This window comes from Triticum aestivum, chromosome 2A (genome assembly GCF_018294505.1).
Source record: "Triticum aestivum cultivar Chinese Spring chromosome 2A, IWGSC CS RefSeq v2.1, whole genome shotgun sequence".
In the NCBI taxonomy this organism is placed as follows: domain Eukaryota; kingdom Viridiplantae; phylum Streptophyta; class Magnoliopsida; order Poales; family Poaceae; genus Triticum; species Triticum aestivum.
The window spans coordinates 575,998,864-576,017,578 of record NC_057797.1 but is presented as its reverse complement, the minus strand read 5'-3'; the positions used below and the strand labels follow the sequence as shown (position 1 = coordinate 576,017,578).

General features: G+C 45.3%; 1 protein-coding gene across 1 annotated transcript; it reads right to left on the bottom strand.

The window, feature by feature from the left end:
- Window positions 1-536: 536 nt before the first annotated feature.
- Window positions 537-2,938, bottom strand: LOC123191756 (uncharacterized). The gene is made up of 2 exons (XM_044604374.1): window positions 2,608-2,938; window positions 537-1,002 (listed from the first exon to the last, which is right to left on the bottom strand). The coding sequence occupies exons 1-2, from the start codon at window positions 2,936-2,938 to the stop codon at window positions 716-718; spliced, it is 618 nt and encodes a 205-aa protein (XP_044460309.1). The 3' UTR covers window positions 537-715.
- Window positions 2,939-18,715: the final 15,777 nt, after the last annotated feature.

The window sequence follows — 18,715 nt, the reverse complement described above, 5'->3', positions numbered from 1 at the left end:
AGGCATGGCCAGAAATATTTTGGACTTATGGGTCTTGAATCTTGAGTCTAACATATCAAAGTGATGCCAAAAATAACTCGTGCGACCCAGAAGCAATTATTGTAAGCTTGATAACATTCCAGCCAGTAGCATTTATGGAGTAGTTTCCCTTAGCCTTTGCCTCTCGCTTCAGTCCAATTCATATATCTGCCAAGAAACGGAGACCAATTAATTCTCAGCCTCACCGAATTTCTGCAGCATGATTTGGTGCTTACAAGTTTTCTAGTATGAACACTAAATGTGCAGAGAAAACTGTAAGTTCTCTAAAAGATATAACACCTCTGAACAGTTCTGATAGATTTTGCAAAGAAGATGGATCATAATTTTTTCGACAAAGGATGATTTTTATTGACTCAAATGAAGCATCAACAAAATACAAACACAATGAGCACAATCACAACCTCTACATAGCTAGGGTACACACGGCCACACCAACATACACACACAAACATAGCAAAGTCATACAAAACTAAAGCTATGTCTAAGCAACAGAAGAAAACTCCGAAATGATTAAAACAACGATCGACGAACTACAACAAGCAATCTGCCTCAACTTGATCGAAGGCACAATCCAGAACTGAAAACACAAGAGACACACACAACAACGCTGAAGAAATCAACATGCAGTGGCGTAATGCTACTCCTGCAGGGGGAGGAGCACCGCCCCTTGGCCGCCCTAGTTCCCCAGCGTTAACCGCCGCATGATCTCATCGAGTTGCGGGTACACGATGTAGCTCTCGGAGCCCTCGTCCTCGCTGGAGTTGCTGTCGGGCGGCAATGGCGGAGGGATCAGCGGCTTCCTGTAGACCTTGTGGACTACGAAGACGACGTCCGGCGGCACGGGGCCCGGGTGCGCGTGGCGGAAGGCGGCCGCGTTTCTGTTGAGCCAGTACTCCTTCATCCGCCAGCGCGTCTGCGATATTACCTCCCCGTCCCTCCACGAGTAGCGGTACGCGAACCTGCACCGTGTTAGCAGCAAGCTATGTCCATATGTGTGTGCGTGCGTGCGTGAGTCAGGCTGGTGCGTGTGTGCGCGGACCCAGCTAGCGTGCGTGGTGTAGCCAGTTAGTTAGGGGATCACGGGAGTGGTGGACAAGATCGTTGAGGGCTCGCTACGCGTACGCGGGCGCAAGGTGGCCGCGGCCAGAGCGGACCGATTGGGTGTCCTGCTTGGTGGAGGACGTGGGGATCGTTCCCAGCGTCTCCCAGGTATAAAGCCCCGTATGATCGTTGTAACTGGCGAGGTTTGACGAGTTCGTGCTCGTGGAAGTGGCGTTCGAGCGCCTGAAAAAAAAAACCTCCCGTGTCCTCTGTCTTCTTCCTTCCTTCTTCTGCTTGGTTCGGGCCAGAGAAAGAGAGAGAGGAGAGCTAGGGCTAGACAGGATCGGGCACAGCACCAACAATTGGTATACAGAGCCACAAGGTTCGAGGGGCGGCCGTGGCGCGTGGCGGATATGAAGGTCTTGGCAACGGCACACGGCGAGCGCGTGGCGTCGGCAACGCGCGGCGAGTCCACGGTGGTGGAGCGTGATGCCGTGCGCGCGGCGAGCGCGTGGCGTCGACAACGTGCGGCGAGTCCGCGGCGATGTGGCGTGATGCCGTGCACGCTACAAGCAGACGAGGAGTTCGTGGAGGACCTGCGTGGTGGCGCAGAGGCCGCGGCGGCTCGGCGCGACGCCCGTGGAGGTGCTGTGCTATGGTTGACGGCGCAACGGTGCAGGGCAATAAGCGCGGCGGCAAGTCGGGCGTGACCGGTGCGTGTTATGGGTGCGCACTGGACGCGTCGGGACCGCGGGAGTGGACCGCGTCGAGGTCGAGGCGCTGGACCTGTTTGCGCAGATCGCGTACGTGCGCGGCGGGAGCGCGGGCCGGGAGCGCAGGGACGTGGGGAGTGCGCGCGAAGGGCACGGCGGCATGGTGGCGTGACGAAGGCAGCGGAGAACGGACCGCGTCGGGGCGCTGGACTCGGGCCGTGGAGACTGTGTGCGTGCTCGTCGTGTACACGAGCGTGGGAGCGTGGGACGTGGGGTGCTGCGCGGCGGAGGCCACAGCGGTGCGGTGCGGCGCCCATGGCGCGACGTCGACAACGAGCCTGACATGTGCAAGGTCATGGCTTGGGGCGTGAATGTTAGTAACAAGCCATGTCCATATGTGTGTGCGTGCGTGCGTGAGTCAGGCTGGTGCGTGTGTGCGCGGACCCAGCTAGCGTGCATGGTGTAGCCAGTTAGTTAGGGGATCACGGGATTGGTGGACGAGATCGTTGAGGGCTCGCCGCGAGCTACGCGTACGCGGGCGCGAGGTGGCCGCGGCCAGAGCGGACCGATCGGGTGTCCTGCTTGGTGGAGGACGTGGGGATCATTCCCAGCGTCTCCCAGGTATAAAGCCCCGTATGATCGTTGTAACTGGCGAGGTTTGACGAGTTCGTGCTCGTGGAAGTGGCGCTCGAGCGCCTGGAAAAAAACCTCCCGTGTCCTCTGTCTTCTTCCTTCCTTCTTCTGCTTGGTTCGTGCTAGAGAAAGAGAGAGAGGAGAGCTAGGGCTAGGCAGCGATCGGGCACGGCACCAACACGCCGGAACGCCACTGCCTCCCGACTGCCCTCGCCGTCGTAGTATGCCTTCTCCTGGCCGTACTGCTCCCAGCACCCGCCCGCGCCCGGCGTTGGGCACGTCTCGCCGGCGGGCTTTGCCGCGAAGAAGAAGCCCCATACCTCGCCGTAATCCCTCCTGTGGTTTTTCGGGAAGGAGAGCACGCGTGGGCGCAAGGACAAGACGTCCACGTCCTCCGCGATGACGCCGGGGAGGAAGAAGCCACCGAGCTCCGCCCTGGGCATGAGGTAGTAGCCGACGAGCTCACAGCCGGTGGGTTGGAACACGTAGCCACCTGCTGCCAGATTAGCCATCGCCGACCGATGCCGAAGTTGTAGCCTAGCTAGGAGGGGTAGGTTCTGTGGGCGACGCGAAATGTTGGGTGGATCAGAGAGTTTGATTATGCCATGGGGGAACTCAGATCCGGGGGGCTTGCTGCTCCTCCTCCTTTTGTAGATGGGACGATATCATGGCAGTTAGCAAGGAAGGTTCCAGAAGTAAGTATGGCATACCAGATAGGGGGTGTCAAATTCGGTCGCGTGTGCTCAATTCAAACAAAATTTGATGGCCCCTTGATCAAGAGTGTCCAATCTGAAAAGAGGGTCAGACCGACTGGCCTTTTTCAGTTTCGTCTCGGCTTTGTTTCACAATCGTGCTTGGCCCAAGCTAATGACATTGGATTAGAGTCCACATAATATTCCTAATATAAGAGCGGGAGGTTGATCTAGGCTTCGAAACACCTTAGCATTTCTTGAGTCCCAAAATTTTCAGAGAATTGAGAGAGACACGCCTCTGACTAAATGGAGTTTTTAAGGTTGATTTTCCGAAACAAGTAAGCGGCAGAAGAGTAAGTTGTTACCAAATCCACATGGCTTTCAGACAGTTGATAAGGATGTGATTTGTGTTTTCGTAAGGAACAAAGTACCTTACACGGGCGGCGGCTTACGAGGGATGACTGTTAAATATATGTGCGTTGATTTAATTTGTCGCCGAACAATACTAAGCAACAAATATTGACTATATTTGGAGCACGACAACCCTAGATGAGCTCGACATGATGACACACCACATTTTTATCACATATGAGACCATACATGCTATTTTTAAAGAGACGAAAAAATAGTGGAACGATTCGCCATCGATATGCATACATCTATCCGACAAAGTAATGATGTCGGCGCTCTAAATGTTACTTCCACTAGTAAGAGAGGGAGGGTGATCTAGGCTTTGGAATGCCGTAGCATTCCCTACGTCCCTAATTCAGATAATTGAGAGAGGCACCTCTGAATATATGAAGTTTTTGAGCTTGCTTTTGGCGTAGTAACAACCCATAAGCCCCGGAGGCAAGTAGGCATGGGTTGTTGCCAAATCCGCATGAGTTCCAGACAGTTGATGAAGAGGCTATGTGTCTTTGGAAGGAACAGGGAACCTCGTATGGGCGGCGGGTCGGGAGAGGTGCATGTAGAACACATTTGCATTGGTTTAATCTTTTCTCAAACAATAACCAAGCAACAAATATTGACCATATTGAGCACGGCAGTGCTAGATGCGCTGGGCATGATCACACTTCACATTTTTTATTGCATGTGAGACCATACATGTTAATTTTAAAGGGACAAACATATAGTGACAAAATCAATGATGTCGGCACCCTAAATGTTATTTTTTAAGGTTCAAAATGATATATCTCTCAAACCATTTTGTGTGCATATCCATGGTCCGCTTTGTTTCGACGAGATCATTGAAACTAGACCCTATGTTGTTGAGCTTCGACGTTTATATCTTTCGCATGTGTCATAATTTGTTTTTCTATGAAGTTGGCTTAGTAGCAAAGTTACTAGGCGGCAAACATGGAACATCAACTTTATGGATGTTTTAAAAAACATCCCTATCTCTATATCTATATCTATAGATGTCTCTTCCTATCTAAAAAAGGGAAATGTTTTCCGTTCCGCTCCACACTTCTTCCATCCACCCTCGCGTTGCTGTTTTGTTTCGGTACCATGAGAAAGACCAGAGAAAATTTGTCATGTGAAAGTCCCACACACGCACCTCTGCCTAAATGAAGTTTTTGAGGTTGCTTTTGGTGTGGCAATAACCCATAAGTCTTGGAAGGAAGTAGGCGTGAGTTATTGCCAAATCCGCATGGCTATCGGACAGTTAATGAAGAGGCTATTTGTGTCTTGGGAAGGAGTGTAGTACCTTTGACAGGCGGCATCTTGAGGTGCTTGTCGAACATATTTTTCTTGGCTTAATCTTTCCTCAAACAGTAACTGAGCAAAAAATATTGACCATATTTGAAGCATGACAATGCTAGATGAGCTCTACATGATGACACTGCACATTTTTATCCCTGTGCGATTGTACATGCTAATTTTAAAGAGGTAAAAATGTAGTTGAACGTTTCACACATGCATCTATGGGTGATAAAAGCAATGGCGCCATCGCTCTTAATGTTATTTGAAATTTCGAAATGATATCTCTCTCGAACCATTATTAGGATTTCCAATCTATCTCCATGGCCTGCTGTTTAGACGAGATCATCAAAACTAGACCCATATGTTGTTAAGCTTTGATGTTCTTTCTTTCTTCCAAAAGTGTCGCCAAATATTTCTATGAAGTTGCCTTAGTACCAAAGTTACAAGGTGGCAATTTTTATACCAATACAACAACAAGTTCATTAAACATGGGTTGACAACTTTATGGATGGCTTTCCTTTTTCATAATATATGCATCTCCTAAATCACTAATCTCCATGGGGCAAAACCTCCCGGGAGCGATCGAGGCGGCCGATTTCGCTAGTGGTCTCAATTTTGGCCCTGCAGGCGCGTTGAGTGGGCCCCTTTGGTCGGGCATGCGGGGGGTGCGGGCCTAAGCGTTGTGGCCATTGGGAGGGGTTTGTTTGGGTACGTGTCACATGGTTGCGTCCCTCTTGCATGCTATGCTTGCATCAATTATGAGAGATGACACAGTCTATAGACCCTAGCGCTGCCAAAACTTCCCATCCATGCGTCGCACACTGCCATTCGCCGTGCCCTTCTTGTTCCCGTCGGGGCGCCGGCAGCTCCCAGGCCAACACCCGCCTGTTTTTCGCCGTTGTTGGCTGTCCCCATTGGGTGCTAGACTTGATAAGCGCTGGCGGTGCATAATCTGGTCAGTACGCTCGGTGGGGTGGTGAACGTGGCCGTATGTACCAGATCGAAGGCCGCACAAGGGTTTTACCCTAATTCAGGCCTCTAGTGAGGAGTAATACCCTATGTCATCCTTCGAGTTCTTATTGATGGTGGGTGTACCTCGGGCGAGGGATAACAATGGTGGAGATGAGATTGCTACCGAGAGTCTAGTCTGTGAGAGTGTATCAGAATGAGAGACCTGTAGCCCTCTCCATATATGCACGGTGAGGGCTATAGTTTTACAAGAGGGAGATCCAATCATGGCTGCTGCCATGCTGGCTTGGGGGGCAAGATAATCCATGGAAGCCTACCATTCCTCTGGGAACATTCATGTTGCTAGCTATGTGGTCGGCCTCCCGGGCCCCTTGGCAGGTTTGTCGTCGGGCTCCCTGTGGAGAAGGCATCCTTGGTGCATCACACCTTTAGTAGCCCCGAGCTTGTGTGGGGTTGGAGCTTTTTGGTTTTCGAGAACCCATGAGAACTCCTCGTCTTTGTGTTGGATATCAGGACTTCTTTCGAGATGCTCGACCTTGAAGACATCTGCGGGCCTGCTCACCGCGAGGACTCTAGGAACGCCTTCCGTTGCGGGCTCAGGTGTGGCACGGAGCTCGCTGAAGGCCGAGGCCCCGTGTTCTGAGCTATGATGTCAATTCATTGGTTGATTGAAGCGTCACAGCCATGCCTATGTTGTCTTGTCAAAACAAGCTCATCGACACTTGAGGTCACTTGTTGGTTGCGCAATGACATGATGATAATGCCTGAATTCACACGCGCGCCCACATCTCGTAGAATGGGAAACCACAGAGGATGTGGGGAGTTTGTCACACCGTGAGTCCTGACCATTCAGCTTTATTGCGGCGGCTATAAAGTGGGGGGGGGGGGAAGGTAATTTCTCCTTCCCCTCCCTTCATCTTCATCCTCACGCATTCACCTCGTTGCATCCTCTACTATTACCACACATCTATACACTACTAGGGAAAAGCCTATACACAGAATTTTACCAGTAGCGCTGTACAAAATCAAGCGCTGCTGCTACTTAGTAGCAGCGCGCGTAAATAAACCGCGCTACTGCTATGACTTTAGCAGTAGCGCGTACTAGCGAAAAGCGCTGCTGCTACGTTTGAACTGGGCGCACATGGCTAGCCCAACCTAGCAGTAGCGAGTATAATGGCCCAGCGCTACTGCTAATCTCCTTAGCTGCAGCGTGTATTCCAGAACGCGCTGTAGCTAACATAGCAGTAGCGCCCTTTCTGGAACGCGCTACTGGTACTTCTGACTTAACCACGCGGTTCGTCCTTCCCCACGGCCACTTCATCCCCCAAATCAACTCCACTCTCGCCGCCGCCGTCGCCCCTCGGCCGCCGCGCGCTCTCCCCATGCCGCCCCCGACCCCAGATTCAGCGCCGGCCCCGCCCCCGACCTCAACGCCGCCCGGGACGCCGCCCCGACCCCGACCTCAACGCTGCCCCGGAGCCCCGACAACGACCTCGACGCCGCCTGCCCCTCCCTCGTCGCAGGCACCCGAGGTGAGCACGCTTGCTCCTCCCTCTCCCCTACCTCTGCCTAGGGTTTCTACCTCCATCAAATTAGTTAGGGTGGAAACGAATCGGATGCGGATGCGGCTCAAATGAGTTAGGGTTCATGTAAGGGTGGAAACGAATCAAATTTCTAAGATGAATCATAAAACGAGTAAAATTTGACCACTTCTTTCACTTTATAGTTGGATAATTGGAATATCCGCTACCACTTTCCACCCCTATAGGTTCATCAAATTAGATGGTAATTAGGGCAGTAGTTCTTAGGTACTAATTAGTTAGTAAGAACTAGGTACTAATTCGGTACTAGAATATTTTTATTTATAGTAAGTTTATTTTTAGTAAGAACTAGTTGAATTAATAGAACTAGTTAGTAAGAACTTGTTGCTATTTTTTTAGTTAAAGCAATTTTCCCGCATCGACGTGGACGATGCCTATCCCGCATCCTCGTCGTCGGGTCGGTGGAGGACGACACCTGCTTGACCAGATGGGCCATGTCCGGGACTGGGCTCCGCCGGGGTGGTACTGGGAGGCGCTACCTACCGAGGGGCGCAGGTTGGTGAGGAGCCAGCCTGTCGTTGACCCAAACCTTCTTTGGTGGCGGTCGCGTGGGCCAGTGACGGTCCAGAGGCTCGAGGACTCCGCGGAGGTGGTGCGTCACCGTGTCAGTGAGGAGGACGCGCACGTCCGTCGCTACTTGTTTGCGTTGGAGCACAAGTTCTCCAATACCTGGCAGGTTCTCCAGGGATCTCACTGGAGCTATGATCCCGTGATGGTTCCTTCTCTGTGGGTGTCCACCGCCCGCGCCGATACCCGTCGTGTGCTAGGGTTTTAGTTGTACTAGTGATGTTATATGTATGACACTATTTGGGATGTATTAGTGATAATATTCGACGATGTACGGACGCATGAGATGATTTACTTTTGCTTATTGAATGCATGCTAATTTGAGTCTTATAAGATATTTTGAAATGTATATCTTGTGTTGCTCAATATCCAAGTGGCAGGTCATGTTTGTAGGTTACACCTCCGAGTGGCCTATGTTTTGCCGGAGTGTTGATTCATTTCCGTTCCGGCAAATTTCAGGCGCTCGATATATCCTATTTTAGCAAAGGTCATGCCGGATTTTGCCGTGAATTTTGGCATGACTTTTGCCAAAATATGTAGGAAATATCGAGTGCCCCGGATTTGTGTGTTGAGTATCCTGGTAGTTGTCTTTTATCGATTTTCAATTAATGTTTTAACTATGAACATAGGAAATGTCTGACGACAAAAAGGATTTCGGTATTTGCAAATACTGCGAAGACGAGCGCGGCCTATGCGACGGAATCTTCCTAGATGATGATAGGCGCTTCAGCATCAAGCTGGACGAGAACTTCGAAGTGGACACAGTAAGTCACAACGACAAGTCTTTTTTCGTAATTAAGCATGACATCTGCTTCATTTGCTTCAACTTATATTTTTTTACTATTCTACTAGCGTATCCCCTGCCATGCAAGAGTTTTTGTATTGGATAAGATAGGTTTCAGTCATACTATGGAGGTAATGAAAGTTTATTTGAAGACCGAGTATGGTTATATTTTCCATGCAAAATTATACAATTCAGACGACTAAACCTATTTTGGATGCAAAACATGGCGAGCACTATGCAAGACTTATGCATTTCAGCCTGATATGGTTATTACCTTTGATATTCGTCCGGAAGATGATATTGAAGGTAATACCGACATCTGGGTCGATGTGCAGACGCCTCCAGTTACACCAAAATGTAAGTTTCTCAACCATATTTATGTCTTTGATATTGTTTATTCAAAAATAGTTGACAACTAATTTGTATTGTCAGCTTATTTCGGTGCAAGCAAACATGTCCAGCGCTTGGTAGACAGGACCTACTACTGTCCCGGGGCTGAACTAAACTGCGAGGAGCTAAGTCATTATGTTTCATGGCTTGAGGATCTTGATATCGTCAAGACAAATTTTCTTCCTGGACTTAGAAATCTTACTACTGAAAACGTGCGACCAATAGTGTTTGTCATGAACTACGGTCACATCTATTTAGGAAGGATGGTAAGATTTTTACTATTTGTCCTCAGTGCATCTTTTCCATACATTATTTGTGAAGCTAAACTTCATTGCTAAGTATGTGACCATACGATGTTCTTCAATAAGGACTCCCGATGAATGTTGTGCCTTATGGGATCGAGACTAAAGGTACCATGAGTATTATTAGCTTACGGCCAAGATATCCTACATGTTACTTTAGTGCATTCAAGATCAGCGATGAATGCTTAATAGTGCAAGACTGGACCAGATATGTGATGGGGGAGCGCAGACAAGTACTAGGGGGCAGCAAACAGATGTGCTACCCAAAATTAGGAGACAGGTTCATCTGCATGGTCCAACTTGATCAAGGAGGAGAGCTACACATGTTTTATGTTGTTTTACCTAAGAGAGAGCAGCAGGAGTGATTGGCTAGAAATGAGTTTGAGGATGATGATGTGCTACACTATTACTATGATGATAAAATAGCTAGTGTTGGTGGTAATGACTGATGATTATTATTAGCTAGTGTTAGTGGTGATTAAATAAATATTGTTGGTGCTAATGATTATGATGATGATTAAATAGCTTGTGCTGGCGGATTAGATTCAAGTGGAGGCAACATGTGGTGCACATCGAAAGTACTACTAGTCCAAACTAGATCAAGTTTGGATTAGTAGTATACTTTTGACATGCACCACATATTGCCTCCACTTGAACCTAATCCACCTTCATTTGACACACTGTTATGGACATAATGATGTAAACCTCATAACTGGTATTGTACCAATATTTGTAAGATGGCGCATAAATACACTAAAAATAAAAAAAAAATAAAAAAATACTAGTAGCGATGGAAAGAAAACACGCTGCCAGTAGTTACATTAGCAGCAGCGTGGGAGTGAACAAGCGCTGCAGCTATTTGTCCTAGCAGTAGCGCGTGCGGCACGCGTTACTGCTAAGCAATAGCTGTAGCGCCTTATTAGTAGCGCGCCTACCCATGCTACTAGTGAGCACAAAACCAGCGCTACTGCTAGGGTTTTCCCTAGTAGTGATAGCTCGCACAACCTTCCACCTTGATACTCTGCGTCCGTCGAGATAGCCAAATCCAAGGATGGTCAGGGACAAACCCACGCAATATGCCACTTAGGCGACCGTGACCGCGAAGCGAAAATGGAATAGGGACGCCGACGGCCGCGACCCGCAAGCCGAAATAGCCTTGCACGGTGAATGAAACCACAAGGAAGTAGTTCTTGTCATCCGTCCGCCCTAAGGAGCTCGACCAGCTGGTGGTGGAGAAGTGTACCCTGACAGATCTAGTCCGCACGATGCCCGGAAGGAAGCTCCACCAGCGTAGACCACCAAAGAGCACGTGCCACTAGTAGAAAAATGGCCTAATGTTCATCTCATTAGTCCCGATTTGTATTTGAGCCGGCACTAATGTGACCATTAGTGCCGGTTCCAACGGCTAGATGGGCCACTCTCATTAGTACCAGTTCGTGGAGAACCTTTAGCACCGGTTCGTGCCCCAAACTGGTGCTAAATAGAGTGGTGGCAGGATGTTGTCAGTCTGGGGCCCCTCCAACACCTTTAGTACCGGTTCGTGCCACAAACCGGTACTAAAGGTCGTCCTATATAAATCCTTCATCCACCTGCGGTCGAGCTTGCTCTGTTTTTCTCCTTTCCCCTTTCCTCTCTGTTCTTCATCTCTTCCTCGAGCTCATCACGCATTTTGCCCAAATTTTATCAAGATTTGAAGGCCCCCATCCATTCAAGTGATCACAAAGGTAAGCAACTTGGTCCTTTCCACACTACAAGAAATATGTCAACTTGTGACCCTCACTATTGGTCCCTGAAAGGTCATTGATTTTCATTTGCGACCTTTTTTTGACCAAAAACAGATGGTCAAAAGCTGGCAGTCGTAAACTGAAATTAACGACCTTCTCTGTGAGAAGGTCGTAGACGTTTACGGCCAAAATATACCTACTGTTTTGTTTTGTTCACTAGCAGCCTCCTCAGGCCACGTAGGCATCCGACGTGGCAATCTGATGTGGCACAAGAATCGGCCCGGTCCAATTCGATCTTCTACATGGGCCTAGCCCAACAATTCGGCCTTTTTAATGTATTTTTTCCTATTAATTTGGTTGACTACATGGGCCAAGCCCACATTTTAGCCTTTTTATCTTTTTTTAAATGAGTCCAGCTCAATGTTTTCCAGGTTTTTCTTTCCTGGGCCTTGGCCTTTCCACATTCATTTATTTTCGTTTTACTTTTTTACCCAAAATATTTGTCCAATATAATTGATCCTTAGTCTCTTTAAGGTCCAAGTCCAGACCATTTAAAGAAAATTTTCAAACCAGTTTGAATAATAATATGAATGAAGTTACCACGAATTAGCTGAATATTATGGAAATATCTCAGAACACATTCTAAAAATTTCCATCACATATGTACAGATTCAAGCAACCTACAACATGTTGTAGTCAAGCATTCATGTGCTGGAATACTCTAGAACAGGAAGAATAAATAGAACAAGCCTATCTAGTGCTTCACGATGAGAAAACATTGTAATCTGCTTCTTCAAGTACTGCTTCTTCCTTTTGCAAAACATCTGGACATTCAAAAGAGAACAAAAAGTATGTCACTGATAGAAGAAATATTACACATATACTTTTAATATAAAAACTAAAGACACACTAGTATTTTATCATTCTACTTATTATTATTATTTTAACAAGCTCATTCTACTTATCTGGAATAGGCATATTCATCAAAACAGGGAATTGAATTGGCACATATGACAAACTTAGCAAGAAATAAGCATTGAATGTTTCACATACACGACAAGGTTTAAAAATGATCATTCAAAGTTACAGCAGATCAAAGTTCCATTTGAGTATAAGGAACAATACTCATATTCAATCAATAAGCAACTATGTCAAAATTAATTCAGATTTACTAATGTGTGTGTCAAATGATACATGTAATAGGACAGTGGCGTTAATACTAATCAGGTTACTCAATCATAAGGCATGTGAGCAGGATTGATGAATATGGCATGAAAAACCAGTAATGTGAAACTGGACAGTAATGTGAAACTGGACATACAGGAAGAACACAAACAAAGTAAAATTGTTTAAGAAAGGGCAAATGGGCAACTTCGACACATCAGGGTCAGTATATTTCCTTGGAAATATACTCACCGCCCTGCAAATAACAATGTGCATCAAACAAGAAACCACCAGAGATAAAGCATCTAGAGCAACCGAATATGGTCTCCACTTTATGCTACAACATCATCATCAGGATTAAAACAACATGGATATTCAGTGCCGGATTAGACCATATATAGTACCACTACAACAAAATAGGACGCCGTATGCGGCTGTGCACCATCTTACTTTGGTCTCTGGTCCAGATGTCAATGGCTGCAGTTGCTTCTCTGGTCCAGATGTGTCTTCCTCTCCATACAAACCAAATTTCACAAACTGCTGGAGCATTCTTTGCCATAAAATATTCTTTCTTGTGTCCCACTTTTAACTTGAAGCAGCTGCATTTTTAGATGGAGAGGACTGAAGTTAGGTAAGTGATAAAAAGCATCTACCAAAAAAGTTGATCTCCACAAACTTAGCAAGTGGATAACAACCACTATTCGTATTTTAATCCAGGAATCCTGATGCGACCAGATCAGAGCCAAGCCATAACTGATGCTTCCCCTCACACTAATAGCATATCATTATTATTGATCAATTCATGCTAGTATCGACATGGTAGAAAGAAAGAAAACTACCTCTGGCTTGATGTCCTCAGGCTCAGGAATGTACTCCTTGTCATCCCAGTCTTCTGGCTGCAATCACAAAAGACATCAGCCTCTGGCACTTTAAAAGAGCAAGCAAAAAAAAATATAAGCAAACTCCATAATGTACAATAGTAGTTCTACCAGTAGCAACAGATGGAGACAATTGGCTCACCTGCAGTAGCTGTCCAGGAGCAAAGTTAAGGACGCATTAGTCCTGATTTGTATTTGAGCCGGCACTAATGTGACCATTAGTGCCGGTTCCAACGGCTAGACGGGCCACTCTCATTAGAACCAGTTCGTGGAGAACCTTTAGCACCGGTTCGTGCCCCGAACCGGTGCTAAATAGAGTGGTAGCAGGATGTTGTCAGTCTGGGGCCCCTCCAACACCTTTAGTACCGGTTCGTGCCACGAACCAGTACTAAAGGTCATCCTATATAAACCCTTCATCCACCTGCGATCGAGCTCGCTCTGTTTTTCTCCTTTCCCCTTTCCTCTCTGTTCTTCCCCTCTTCCTCGAGCTCATCACACATTTTGCCCAAATTTTATCAAGATTTGAAGGCCCCCATCCATTCAAGTGATCACAAAGGTAAGCAACTTGGTCCTTCCCTCATTGCTAGATTAGTTCTTGCAATGCTTTATATAGTGATGAATTTGTGGGTTTGAGTAATTTGGGAGGAATTATATGTGGTAGTTTATTTGATTTATATGCAATCTGAGCTCATAATAACTCTTAGTTTGCATATGTAGGTGTGGTTTACTTAATGCCTTCCCGTCTCCATCCTAACCACCGTCGATCATCCGCACCGTCCCGTCACCAGCACCACCTTGTGGTGAGCCTCTTGTTCTTATCTTTTTATATAAAAAAAATCATGTTTGTGTGATTTAGATATATAGTTACTTGTATAATTATCTTACCCGTACATTGTTTGTTATTCATAGTGCCATGGTTTTGATATCCGGCCCCGTCGGCCCTCGTCCGGGTTATGATTCAGATGTGGTATACTGATACGTCTCCATCGTATCTACTTTTTTCAACACTTTTGCCCTTGTTTTCGACTCTAACTTGCATGATTTGAATGGAACTAACCCGGACTGACGCTATTTTCAGCAGAATTACCATGGTGTTATTTTTGTGCAGAAATAAAAGTTCTCGGAATGACCTGAAAATCAACGGAGATTATTTTTGGAATATATAAAAAATACTGGAAGAAGAATCCACGTCAGGGGGCCCACACCCTGTCCACGAGGGTGGGGGCGTGCCTACCCCTGGACGCGCCCCCTGCCTTGTGGCCCCCCTGACGCTCCACCGACCTCAACTCCAACTCCATATATTCCTATTCGGGGGGAAAATCAGAGAGAAGGATTCATCGCATTTTACGATACGGAGCCGCCACCAAGCCCTAAACTCTCTCGAGAGGCCTGATCTGGAGTCCGTTCGGGGCTCTGGAGAGGGGAATCCGTCGCCATCGTCATCATCAACCTTCCTCCATCACCAATTTCATGATGCTCACCGCCGTGCGTGAGTAATTCCATCAAAGGCTTGCTGTACGGTGATGGGTTGGATGAGATTTATCATGTAATCGAGTTAGTTTTGTTAGGGTTTGATCCCTAGTATCCAATATGTTCTGAGATTGATGTTGCTATGACTTTGCTATTCTTAATGCTTGTCACTAGGGCCCAAGTGCCATGATTTCAGATCTGAACCTATTATGTTTTCATGAATATATGTGAGTTCTTGATCCTATCTTGCAAGTCTATAGTCACCTATTATGTGTTATGATCCGTTAACCCCGAAGTGACAATAATCGGGACCATTACCGGTGATGACCGTAGTTTGAGGAGTTCATGTATTCAATATGTGTTAATGCTTTGGTCCGGTACTCTATTAAAAGGAGGCCTTAATATCCCTTAGTTTCCAATAGGACCCCGCTGCCACGGGAGGGTAGGACAAAAGATGTCATGCAAGTTCTTTTCCATAAGCACGTATGACTATATTCGGAATACATGCCTACATTACATTGATGAACTGGAGCTAGTTCTATGTCACCCTATGTTATAACTATTGCATGATCGATCACATTCGACATAATTCTCCATCACCGATCCAATGCCTACGAGCTTTTCCTATATTGTTCTTCGCTTATATACTTTTCCATTGCTACTGTTACAATCACTATAAAACCAAAAATATTACTTTTGCTACCATTACCACTACTATCATATTACTTTGGTACTAAATACTTTGCTACAGATATTAAGTTTCTAGGTGTGGTTGAATTGACAGCTGCTAATACTTGAGAATATTCTTTGGCTCCCCTTGTGTCAAATCAATAAATTTGGGTTGAATACTCTACCCTCTAAAACTGTTGCGACCCCCTACACTTGTGGGTTATCAAGACTATTTTCTGGCGCCGTTGCCGGGGAGCATAGCTCTATTCTTTGAGTCACTTGGGATTTATATCTGCTTATCACTATGAAGAACTTGAAAGATCAAAGAACCAAGATTTTTCCCTCAACTACGAGGGGAGGTAAGGAACTGCCATCTAGCTCTGCACTTGATTCACCTTCTGTTTTGAGTAAACTTGCGACACCTACACATGCTATTGATTCCGATCGGTCGCATGTTATTGATGATGCCACTTCTAATTTGCATGATGCTTATGATGAAACTACTTCTATGCTTGATACTACTGTGCCACTAGGTGAATTTCTTGATGAATAACTTGCTAGGGCTAGAGAGAATGAAATTATTGAAACTGATAATATTGATGAAAGTGATGATGAATATTCTCCCCCTAGGGCTAGAGACTTTCTTGCTTGCAATGATAGATTTGATCTTAAGAAATTATTAGCTAAGCTTAAAGAAAAGTCTTTAAATGCTAGAATGAAATATGACCCTGCTTTTGCTACTTCGCATATCTTTATTACTGATAAGGATTATGATTTCTCTGTCGATCTTGAGCTAATTACTTTGGTTGAATCTGATCCTTTTTATGGCTATGAATCTGAAACTGTTGTGGCACATCTTACTAAATTAAATGATATAGCCACCCTATTTACTCATAATGAGAAAAATCATATTACATTATCCCTAAGTTATTTCCATTCTCATTAAAGGGTGATGCTAAAACATGGTTTAATTCTCTTGATCCTGGATGTGTGCATAGTCCCTAGGATATGATTTATTACTTCTCTGCTAAATATTTCCCCGCTCATAAGAAACAAGCTGCTTTAAGGGAAATATATAATTTTGTGCAAATTGAAGAAGAGAGTCTCCCACAAGCTTGGGGGAGGCTTCTTTGATTACTTAATGCTTTGCCTGATCATCCTCTCAAGAAAAATGAAATACTTGATATCTTTTATAATGGACTAACCGATGCTTCCAGAGATTACCGGGATAGTTGTGCTGGTTGTGTTTTCAGGGAAAGAACTGTTGATCAAGCTGAATTACTATTGAATAATATGTTGATTAATGAATATAATTGGACACTTACTAAACCAACTCCTAAGCCAACTCCGAAGAAAAGGGGTATTCTATTTCTAGTCCTGAAGATATGCAAGAGGCAAAGAAATCTATGAAAGAAAAAGGTATTAAAGCTGAAGATGTTAAGAATTTACCACCTATTGAAAAAATACATGGTCTTAATAACCCGACACAGGCAGTGAAGGTAAATTCTCTCTATAGATTTGATAAATGTGAAATTCCATTTACTAAGTTTGTTAGCCAATGCTTGGATGAGTTTGATGACTTTATGGTTAAACAAGAATTTTCAATGCTTATGTTGGTAGACAATTGAAACACAATGCTGATATGCTTGAACACTTGAGTGATTATATGGCTAGTGTTAAAGGTGAACTTAAACTTATTAGTAAAAATGCTTCTATGGTTACCACTCAAGTAGAATAAGTGCTTAAAGCTTAGAATGATTTGCTCAATGAATTAAATAATAAGAAAAATGATAATGCCATTAGAGTTATGACTAGAGGTGGTAAAATGACTAAGGAACCTTTGTATCCTGAGGGCCATCCCAAGAGAATTGAGAAAGATTCTCAGAGAATCAATGTTGATGCACCTAGTCCTTCTAAGAGGAAGAAAAAGAAAAATGATAGGACTTTGCATGCTTCTAGTGAACCTGTTGTTGACACACCTGAGAATCCCAATGATATTTCTATTTCTGATGCTGAAACACAATCTGGTAATGAACATGAACCTAGTGATAATGTTAATGATGATGTTCATGTTGATGCTCAACCTAGCAATAATAATGATGTAGAGATTGAACCTGCTGTTGATCTTGATAACCCACAATCAAAGAATCAACGTTATGATAAGAGAGACTTTGTTGCTAGGAAGCACAGTAAGGAAAGAGAACCATGGGTTCAGAAACCCATGCCTTTCCCTCCTAAACCATCCAAGAAAAAAGGATGATGAGGATTTTGAGCTCTTTGCTGAAATGATTAGACCTATCTTTTTGCGTATGCGTTTGACTGATATGCTTAAAATGAATCCTTATGCTAAGTACATGAAAGATATTTTTACTAATAAAAGAAAGATATCGGAAGCTGAAATTTCTACCATGCTTGCTAATTACACTTTTAAAGGTGGAATACCAAAGAAACTTGGAGATCCATGAGTACCAACTATACCATGCTCCATTAAAAGAAACTATGTTAAAACTGCTTTATGTGATCTTCGAGCCGGTGTTAGTATTATGCCTCTCTCTTTATATCGTAGACTTGATTTGAATAAGTTGACACCTACTAAAATATCTTTGCAAATGGCTGACAAATCAACTGCTATACCTGTCGGTATTTGTGAGGATGTGTCTGTTGTAGTTGCAAATGTTACTATTTTAATGGACTTTGTTATTCTTGATATTCCCGAGGACGATAGTTGATACGTCTCCAACGTATCTATAATTTTTGATTGCTCCATGCTATATTATCAACTGTTTTGGACATTATTGGGCTTTATTATCCACTTTTATATTATTTTTTGGACTAACCTATTAACTGGAGGCCCAGCCCAGAATTGCTGTTTTTGGCCTATTTTAGGGTTTCGAAGAAAAGGAATATCAAACGGAGTCCAAACGGAATGAAACCTTCGGGAACGTGATTTTCTCACCGAACAAGACCCCGGAGACTTGGACCCTACGTCAAGCAACCAACAGGGAGGCCACGAGGTAGGGGGCACGCCTACCCCCCCCAGGCGCGCCCTCCACCCTCATGGGCCCCCTGTTGCTCCACCGACGTACTCCTTATTCCTATATATACCTACGTACCCCCAAACGATCAGACACGGAGCCAAAACCCTAATTCCACCGCTGTAACTTTCTGTATCCACAAGATCCCATCTTGGGGCCTATTCGGGAGCTCCGCCGGAGGGGGCATCCATCACGGAGGGCTTCTACATCAACACCATAACCTCTCTAATGAAGTGTGAGTAGTTTACCTCAGACCTTTGGGTCCATAGTTATTAGCTAGATGGCTTCTTCTCTCTTTTTGGATCTCAATACAAAGTTCTCCCCCTCTCTTGTGGAGATC

Coding starts and splice junctions, on each gene's coding strand:
- LOC123191756 (XM_044604374.1), bottom strand. CDS start 2,938: ATGGCTAATCTGGCAGCAGGTGGCTACGTGTTCCAACCCACCGGCTGT. Junction 1,003..2,607: donor GGAGGCAGTGGCGTTCCGGC/GTGTTGGTGCCG, acceptor TGCTAACACGGT/GCAGGTTCGCGTACCGCTAC.